This window comes from Mandrillus leucophaeus, unplaced genomic scaffold (assembly GCF_000951045.1).
Source record: "Mandrillus leucophaeus isolate KB7577 unplaced genomic scaffold, Mleu.le_1.0 Scaffold494, whole genome shotgun sequence".
In the NCBI taxonomy this organism is placed as follows: Eukaryota; Metazoa; Chordata; class Mammalia; order Primates; family Cercopithecidae; genus Mandrillus; species Mandrillus leucophaeus.
The window spans coordinates 75,255-84,779 of record NW_012105298.1 but is presented as its reverse complement, the minus strand read 5'-3'; the positions used below and the strand labels follow the sequence as shown (position 1 = coordinate 84,779).

At 38.5% G+C, this 9,525-nt stretch overlaps 1 protein-coding gene across 2 annotated transcripts in view; it reads left to right on the top strand.

Moving 5' to 3' along the window:
- Positions 1-9,011, top strand: part of LOC105550665 (carbonic anhydrase 3) — a 43,009-nt gene extending 33,998 nt beyond the window's left edge. The window contains exons 3-7 of one of the 2 annotated variants that reach the window (XM_011995637.1): positions 1,079-1,197; positions 1,705-1,797; positions 3,131-3,193; positions 4,463-4,618; positions 8,190-9,011. In XM_011995637.1, coding sequence (XP_011851027.1) covers positions 1,079-1,197; positions 1,705-1,797; positions 3,131-3,193; positions 4,463-4,618; positions 8,190-8,309 — 551 coding nt within the window. In that variant the 3' untranslated portion in view covers positions 8,310-9,011. The remainder of the gene's footprint in view (positions 1-1,078; positions 1,198-1,704; positions 1,798-3,130; positions 3,194-4,462; positions 4,619-8,189) is intronic. The other variant, XM_011995638.1, reaches the window with a different exon arrangement.
- The last annotated feature ends 514 nt before the right edge of the window (positions 9,012-9,525 follow it).

Sequence of the window (9,525 nt, the reverse complement as noted above, 5' to 3'; positions counted from 1 at the left end):
GCTGGGCACGGTGGTTCATGCCTGTAATCCTGCACTTTAGGAGACCGAGGTGGATGGATCACTCAAGCTCAGGAGTTCCAGACCAGCCTGGGCAACAAGGCAAGACTCTGCCTCTACTAAAAATATAAAAATTAGCTGGACATGGTAGTGCACGCCTGTAATCCCAGCTACTCGGGAGGCTGAGGCACGAGAATCACTTGAATTCTGCTTGAGGCGGGGGTTGCAGTGAGCTGAGATCGCACCACTGCACTCCAGCCTGGGCAACAGAGCAAGATTTTGTTCAAAAAATAATAATAGCCAGGATGGACTTGATCTCCTGACCTCGTGATCAGCCCACCTCAGCCTCCCAAAGTGCTGGGATTACAGGTGTGAGCCACCATAATAATAATAATAATTAAAATATATGTAAATAAATAATAAAAAATTAAGGGAACAAAGCTAGCCAGCAGCAGTGACAGTCCAAATTCTAAAGAATTTGGGAAGCCTATATAAGGATAATTGGATTTTGCAATGTTAAGATCAATGGAATACTTATTTCACAAATTCGGGTGTGTAAGAACTGGTATCAGAGGTTAGCAAAGCAGGCTGTATGGCAGCCATTGGGCCTTGGTAGAACAGACGGTCCCACGTTTGCAAGTGTATGTGGCAGACCAATTATTTGGCCAGTGGCTACATGGGCGCTTCCTAAATGATTCACAGAGGGATTATTAGTTTCACTTAAAATTTTCTCTCTCTGGACCTGAATCTATGACTCTAAAACAAATCCAGAAAAAGGAATCAGTATGCTCAGAAAGAAAGATGTGAAAAGCATCCTTTCTCCAGACAACACATGTGAGGAATAAAAACAGACGAAGTGATTTTGTTCAGCACCATAGACTAAACTTGACTCTGGATTGAATTTTCAGAGTGAAATGTGATGAAAGGCAAACATTTAGTACTGTAAAATAGAACTAAAGATGGTAATATTTAGACATGTGTTTCATGTGCGTGTGTATGAGTGTATGTGTGTATACATATGTATGTATGTGTATGCAGATACATACATATATGTTACATGTATATATGTTTTTAATTATAGTGATCAAGGGAGGACCCCTGGATGGCACTTACAGATTGATTCAGTTTCACTTTCACTGGGGTTCACTTGATGGGCAAGGTTCTGAGCATACTGTGGATAAAAAGAAATATGCTGCAGAGGTAAGATATACTTTTTTTTTTCTTTCCAGGGAAAAATGTTTATAAGTTGATAGCATTAATTTCAAAAGCTTAATTTGTAAATTCAACTCGCACCCAGTGAACCACTTCTTTTACAAAGGACCTTCATATTTCCTTTTTATAACCTTTAATTGTGACATTATACTTAATGCTGCAGAACTTTCTCTACTGTCTCCAACTCCAACATTTGCGAAAAGTAAACAGACTCAAATTAGAGGATCCTGTTTTAACATAAATTTGGATATCAAATGTGTGCCTTCTGTCAAAACTGTACATTTCTTTGTCTTAGAGTTATTGATGAAAACACTTGCTATTATACCAAGTACTCTGTGGATAATTAGAATTAAAATGAAAGGAAAGTTTTGATTTAAAATTATCCATATTTTCAATTTCCTAAGTAACCTTTACTGCGAGAAAAAGACCATTGGACAAAATCTGTCGGCTTTGATTGTGTAAACCACTCACTGTGGCTTTGTCTCTTCACCTTAGCTTCACTTGGTTCACTGGAACACAAAATATGGGGATTTTGGGAAAGCTGTGCAGCAACCCGATGGACTGGCCGTTCTAGGTATTTTTTTGAAGGTTAGTTGATGGCCCAATTATTTCTTTTTTTCCTATTTTTAATAAAGGATGACCAGACAGAACATTTGTAACATACAGGACATTCTACAAAAGAGCTTAGGAAATGTCTTTGTCCCTGAAATGTTTTCAAGTTTATCTCTTCCTTTCATATCTGCTAGTTGCAGTGGAGATGGAGGACAGAAAGACAATAGGAGAGGTGTTTATTCGGTACTGTTTGAATGTAAACGTGAAGAACATAAAAAGATCAACTTGGGTGACTGCTAGGTGTTTGTTTTCTTTTCATTTAATCTGAGGCTAAACAGTACTATATCATGATAAAGTAAGATCAGGTACTGAAGAGGCGAAAGACAGTGAATTTCAGGCAACAGTGGGACATAACTGGTTGAGCTGCCTTCTAAACAGTGGTAAAGGGGAATGGAGAAAAGTCTGGACTGGAGATTTATGAGCTCTGATTCATATGTTGAGGTGAAAGCTACAGGTATCTATGAAATCATCCAAGTACAGCACGAAGAGGGAGATGAGAAAGCTGCCCAGGGGGCAATCATGAGAAACTGCAAAATGTAAGGCCTTTACAAGGGAAGAGATGCAAATTAAACAACTTAAAAGGGGTCAGGCGTGGTGGCTTATGCCTATAATCCCAGCACCTTGGGACACCAAGGCAGGAGGATAGTTTGAGGCCGGGAGCTCAAGACCAGCCTGGGCAACATAGCGCCATTCCATCTCTATGAAAAAATTTTAAAAATTAGCTGGGCATAAAACAAACAAACAAACACAAAAACACAAAATTAGCTGGGCATGGTGGTGTATACCTGCAGTCCCAGCTACTCGGGAGGCAAGGGCAGGAAAATCACTTGAGCCTAGGGGTTTGAGGTTACAGTGAGCTATCATCATGCCACTGCACTACAGGCTGGGTGACAGAGCAAGACTCTGACTCGAAAAAAAAAGGCAAGAGTTAAGAGAGATTTGGGATGTTGGAAGGCATAGGGAAAGCCAAAGAAGAAGATAATTTTTAAAAAGAAGGGATGACCGTAGTGTAAAGTCCAAATCAAGGCAAGTCCTTGAAGAGTATTCTAAAAGTTAGAGGTCACTGGGGATAATTGAGCCAGTGGTTTCAGGAGTACCATCTGAGTGGAAGCTGAGGCAGGTTGAAGATTCGGTGAAAGTAGGAAAGTCTATGGTGTCAGTGTCATCAAGCCAGTACTGATGGGTGTCATGTATAAAGTGGAGGATTTGGGCTATTTGGATGTTTTCTAATAGAGCTACCCAAATAAAAATAAAAACTGGTACAGTACCAACTGGGTGATAGTATCTTGCCCTTTATGTTTTTCTTTAGGTTGGCAGCGCTAAACCAGGCCTTCAGAAAGTTGTTGATGTGCTGGACTCCATTAAAACAAAGGTAAATTTGAATTTTCTGCCACCTCCTTAGGGTACTGATTTTCAATACTCCATTGGTTTTAGAAACTTCTTTTGATCAAATTGCACAGTCTCAATGACATGTGATATTTGGATGAGCAGTTGATAAAGGTAGAATATTCCTTAAATATTTAATGTTTCTTTCAACAAAGTTGCTCCTAATGCTAGCATAATTCTAAGACTTGTGTTTATTTAATCTCGCTCCCCCATCATTTGCACATCCATATGTAAGAGTCAGAGAATCTTATGACTGCAAGGCGGTTCAAAGGTCCTCTAGTCAAATTATTCACTCACTCACACAGCAGATATTTGTTGAGTATGTACTATGTGCCAGTCGCTTTGCAAACAAGTAGATACAATGGTGAACAAGATAAACAAGGCCCTGTTTCATGGAGATTTCTATTCTATAACCTCTTTGCATTCATTCATCCTGCATTTAAATCCTCTCTACAGCATAGTTGTATTGAGGTCGTTGAGCATCTGTTTAAACACTACAGTCACTTCCCGTAATGGGGAACTTATCACCAGGGACAGCCCTGGCTTTATAAAGCTGATCCTCACATTGAAGCAGCATCTATCCTCTGAAATGCTCACTCTACACCCCTGGCTTGAGCCCCTTGAATTCATAGAATAAACCTGATCTCTCTTCCACATAACCCTACTCTCTCTCTACTCTGTTTTTTCACCTACCTCAAGCTAATTATCTTTAGTTCCCTTTAACTATTCTCATATGACATCGTTTTCTCTCTTTGCCACCACCTTGTCACTCCTCCAATAAATCATTCCTGTTTGCTTGAAAAGTGTAGTGTCCAAAACAGAATGTAGTTATTTGATTCTGACCTAGAGCGAGAAAAATCACCTCCTCATCAGGGATACCCTGTTTCTGGTATTGCAATCTGAAGTCACCTCATTTTAGTGGCAGCAGTCTCACTTTAAATACTGGATGTGATCAGTTAATGACTTAATGGAGAATGTAAGGATTTTAGATAAATGGCCAACATGAAAAATGGACATGTGAAAATAGTTTTTGTTTTGTTTTGTTTTGTTTTGCTAAGACCTGCCACATATTTTCAAGTTGAATGTCTTCTGTTAATTTCTTTTTATTTTGTTCGCCAGTGAATATAGGACCTCTCTTTTAAAAAGTGTTTTTGACCATCAGAGAGGAGTATACCTATTTGTGTCTCCTGCTTTCCTACCTTCCTCCTACTGTGTCAATGTGACGGTTTGAACCTGCGTATTTGCCTTGTTCTAGGGCAAGAGTGCTGACTTCACTAACTTCGATCCTCGTGGTCTCCTTCCTGAATCCTTGGATTATTGGACCTACCCAGGCTCACTGACCACCCCTCCTCTTCTGGAATGTGTGACCTGGATTGTGCTCAAGGAACCCATCAGCGTCAGCAGCGAGCAGGTTGGTTTTCTAATGACAGGTCTATTTATAGGTGGAGCATTTAGTCAAGGCAGAAGACCTTGGCCTCCAGAGTGAGAGAGACCTGAGATTTAATCCTTCTGCTACTTCTTGCTGTGGAAATAGTGCCTTTGACGGTGCTCAGCAAATAAACAGCATTCAGTAAATCTTTGTTGTTATTAGCTATAAACTTACACAGTTTGTTTAGCCTGTAAAATTGAATAGTCATTGTAAAGATTCAATGAAAAAGGTGTCTGTCACCTAATAAATTAATAAATGCTTTTTTTTTTTGCCAGTTATGAGGAAACTGAGGCTTAGAAAAGTGAGAGTTCATATTCAAGGTTACATAGATATCAGTGAATTCCCAGCTTACTACTCACTCACATAAGAGCTTTCTGCAGTTTTATTTATATCAGAATGCATTTCTGAATCCTGACAGGTGAGAGTCATCCCTTGGAGAACACATATCTATTAAAACTTACTCCAGGTTGCTTTAGAGGCTTAGAGCAGGTATTCTTACATTTCCAATACAATGTATTGTGTGATGTTCAAGTGATTAATGCAGCTTCTAAGTCACTGATGAGTGGCCACAAAAGTGGATACAAATGAATTTTTCCTAGACTTGTCTCTTAGCGCACAGTTGAAATGTAGAAAGTGAACATTCCTTAGGATTCGCAAGAGGTTGGATCCTGAATAATTTAAGGAGAGCTTTAGGAGCCAACAATCTTGAAAATGGTCACTATGTGAGTAGTGATAGTGTGATTTAAAGCTACAAAAATGCTGAATAATAGAGGTTTAGAGCTGCAATGTGCAATAGAGATTATGTTGTCCAACTTTCTCATTTCACTGGCTTGAATCACTTTGATCAACAACAGTCTGAGAAACAGGAAAATTGAAGTGTTTTCCCTTCAGCTACCTTGGGACAGAATCAGGTCTGGGAGCAAGGATTCTATTCCTGTGTCCTCCTTTAGAATATGAACTTATGAATGCTGAAGATGCTTCACATCTTTCTTTAAAGGAAATATATATCTAACTGGAAAATTACTTGTAGCATATCAAAGTGTGCCTAAAAAATAGCATGCTTGTCTTGTAGTATGTCACTTGAAGATTGACCTTGTAGTAATAAGATATTTGAGCAAGCTTCTTGAAGTTACAGTGTAAGGAAAGATTATAATGCCACTTTGCTATGTAGATGCAGTGTTTACGTTGTAATTTAAAACATGGAATTTTTTCTCTTCTTTCACTGAGAGCAATGCAACTTTAAAGCAATAGTCTGACATTTAGAGCCATTATAACAAATAGATTTATGGCGTATACACACCCACAAGCCGAAATACACATATAAATAAGGGCAGTTGAACCTACTGCATTAATCCTTGTGCCCTGAGTTTGCTCTTTAAAGTTGAAAGTGGTATTAAACTAATAATGTTAATTGCATATATTGGCAAAATACCAATAGGGCTATTTTTCTTGTCCTATAACATGGAGTCTGGAGGGAGGCTCATGCTTAGCTCAGGAAGCTAGGGCTCCAGGTCCTCCTCTGTCTGATTCCCTTGACTTGGCCTTGCCCATCTTCAGGTGAGGACTTCATCTTCAAGGCAGTTGCAATAGCGTTTTGAGCATCACATCTGGATACAACCACTTCTTGAGGAGAAAATGAATACCTCTTCCATTGGCTCCCTCGGAGCAGAGAAGCTTTTCCCTGAAGGCCCCTAGCAAACCTTTCACTTCTCACTGGCTAGAATTGTGTTTTCTTGCTTAGTCCCTAGCCAGGGAATGTGATCATTTCGGCCTGTGGGTGTGCATACACCATAAATCCATTTGCTATAATGGCTCTAAATGTCAGACTATTGCTTTAAAGTTGGATTGCTCACAGTGAAAGAAGAAAAAAATTTCATGTTTTAAATTATAACGTAAACACTCCATCTACAAAACAAAGTGGCATTATAACCTTTCCTTACACTACAACTTCATTACCCCGCTGAGGCTTACAGGGAGAGGACAGATGTCTGTTAATGAGGAAGTATGGCGGTAGGGGGTGTGGATTTTAGGTAAGCAGTATAAACGGGTCTGCTAATTCTGCTACCTTTATTTTCTATACTCAGGCTCTGTCTCTGTGATGCTAAAATAATGAGTCAAGTTGATTAATGTGATGAGTGTAATTTAATTGGTGCAGTGAGGAACAGAAATCGGTTATACTGGTTTAATCAAAAGTTTGACCGCATTACACTTTATGAACAGACTCTCTTTCAGATTGCTGGAATTCTGTTGCAATGAGTCGACCCTATATATCCTTAGAATGCTCCCTAGCATTCATTAACCATAGCTGTGCATGTTATAATGTATGTGCATGGAAGGTGGCTTTATGGGAGTGATTGAGAGACTATTACCTGACAAAAGAGATCAGGTTAAAGGCTGTTGATTCCTGGGCTGCTGTATTCCTGCCCAAACCACCCTTTTTCATTTGGATCAAGTCTTGGTTAGAGGGAGGAAAGTAGCACTTTTTAAGAACCTTGAAGAAGTGGGAGACTGTTTAATGGCTTCCTGTATCTCAGTGGTGGCCAGTAAACTGAAACAAGTTTACAAGGGAGTAAAAATCAACCAGTGACAAGGGGTTCTAATGTTAAATGCATATATTGGCAAAATACCAATAGGGCTATGTAGGGTGATGAGCACTCACAATTGTTCACTAAAATGCTATTTTTAAAACAGGAAAGTAGAATGGTTGAGTGCAACTCCATAGCATGAGATAAATTGAGCTAGTTAAGGCAAATCAGCCTGGGCAAATTCATTTCTGTGTTTTTGTGTATTTGGAGATGCCAGCTCGTCGCTCAGCCCATAGAGCTTACAGGTCCTGACCACTTGATCTAATTGTACAGATGTGATAGTTTGTCTTCCCTGGGGCAGAAAACAAACTTTAATTTGGAACTAAAATTGTTATTATTTTGCATCTAAAGGTATGAGTTTATAGACTTTTGAGATTAGATTTTAAAATTAAAAGGTCACTGAAAATTTTCTTTAAAAATGGCCCCAATGAATTTGTGTATTTTGTATAAATTGGTTTGTGATATTAAAGCATGCATACATAATCTATATGTGATTATGTATTTATTAGGAATCAAATTGAATTTTGGCCTTTGATGCACAGCACTGTGAATGTTGGGGAATGTAATTTTTGTTTGTTTTTGTTTCTGCTTTTTGAGACAGAGCCTCGCTCTGTTGCCTAGGCTGGAGTGCAGTGGCGCAATCTCAGCTCATTGCAATCTCTGCCTCCAGGGTTTAAATGATTCTCGTGCCTTAGCCTCCCGAGTAGCTGAGATTACAGGCGCGCCACTACGCCTGGCTAATTTTTTTTTTTTTTTTTTTTTAGTAGAGACGGGGTTTTGCCATGTTGGCCAGGCTGGTCTTGAATTGCTGACTCAAGTGATCCACCTGCCTCAGCCTTCCAAAGTGCTGGGATTACAGGCATGAGCCATTGTGCCTGGCAGGGGAATGTATTTAAAGATACAACACAAGCATATAACTGAATACTATTGTGAAACGTGAATTATCAATGTTTTATTGTGTCTTTTAGATGTCGAAATTCCGTAAACTTAACTTCAATGGGGAGGGTGAACCTGAAGAACTGATGGTGGACAACTGGCGCCCGGCTCAGCCACTGAAGAACAGGCAAATCAAAGCTTCCTTCAAATAAGATGGTCCCATAGCCTGTATCCAAATAATGAATCTTCGGGTGTTTCGCTCTAGCTAAGCACAGATCTACCTTGGTGATTTGGACCCTGATTGCTTTGTGTCTGGTTTTCTAGACGCTTCGTCTCTTACTTGATAGGCTTACTAATAAAATGTGAAGACTAGATCAATTGTCATGCTTGACACAACTGCTGTGGCTGGTTGGTGCTTTGTTTATGGTAGTAGTTTTTCTGTAACACAGAATATAGGATAAGAAATAAGAATAAGGTACCTTGACTTTGTTCACAGCATGTAGGGTGATGAGCACTCAATTGTTCACTAAAATGCTGCTCTTAAAACATAGGAAAGTAGAATGATTGAGTGCAAATCCATAGCACGTGATAAATGGAGCTAGTTAAGGCAAATCAGGTAAAATAGTCATGATTCTATGTAATGTAAACCAGAAAAAATAAATGTTCATGATTCCAAGATGTTATATTAAAGAAAAACTTTAAAAATTATTATATATTTATAGTAAAGTTATCTTAAATATGAATTACGTTGTAATTTAGTGACTTTTGAATTACAGAGATGTAAATGAAGTATTATGTGTAAAAATTGTTATAATTAGAGTTGTGATACAGAGTATATTTCAATTCAGACAATATATCATAACTTAATAAATATTGTATTTTAGATATATTCTCTAATAAAATTCAGAATTCTATTCTGGGTTATTTTATTGTGGACTGAGTAGTGGGTAATACAATAATGGAGGAACAAATGTCTACTTTTATAATTCATAATAATTCCTTATTAATAATGAGCCATCATAATTGGCTTACTGATAATTGAAGAAGTCTCCATAAAAGGAAAAACTCTGGAGGTCATTTACTTATTATGCCAAGTACCGTTTTAAGTGCTTTCTGAGCATTCATGTGATCTTCATGACAATCCTATGAAGATTAATTCTGCAAGAGAAATGATTACATTAAAAGTAGCAAGGTAGAAAAGGGGGAAGAGTCTGCACACTGAATCAATATAAGCCCCTTGGGAATAAAATAAATAAAAGTTCATTTTATTAAAAAACGGAACTCAATTGATACCCAGAAGTGAAATAATAATTTGAATTTTAAAAAGAGAAATTAAGCTGAGCATGGTGGCTCACTCCGGTAATCCCAGTACTTTGGGAGGCTGAGGCAGGATGATTGCTTTAGGCTGGCAGTTTGAGACCAGCCTAG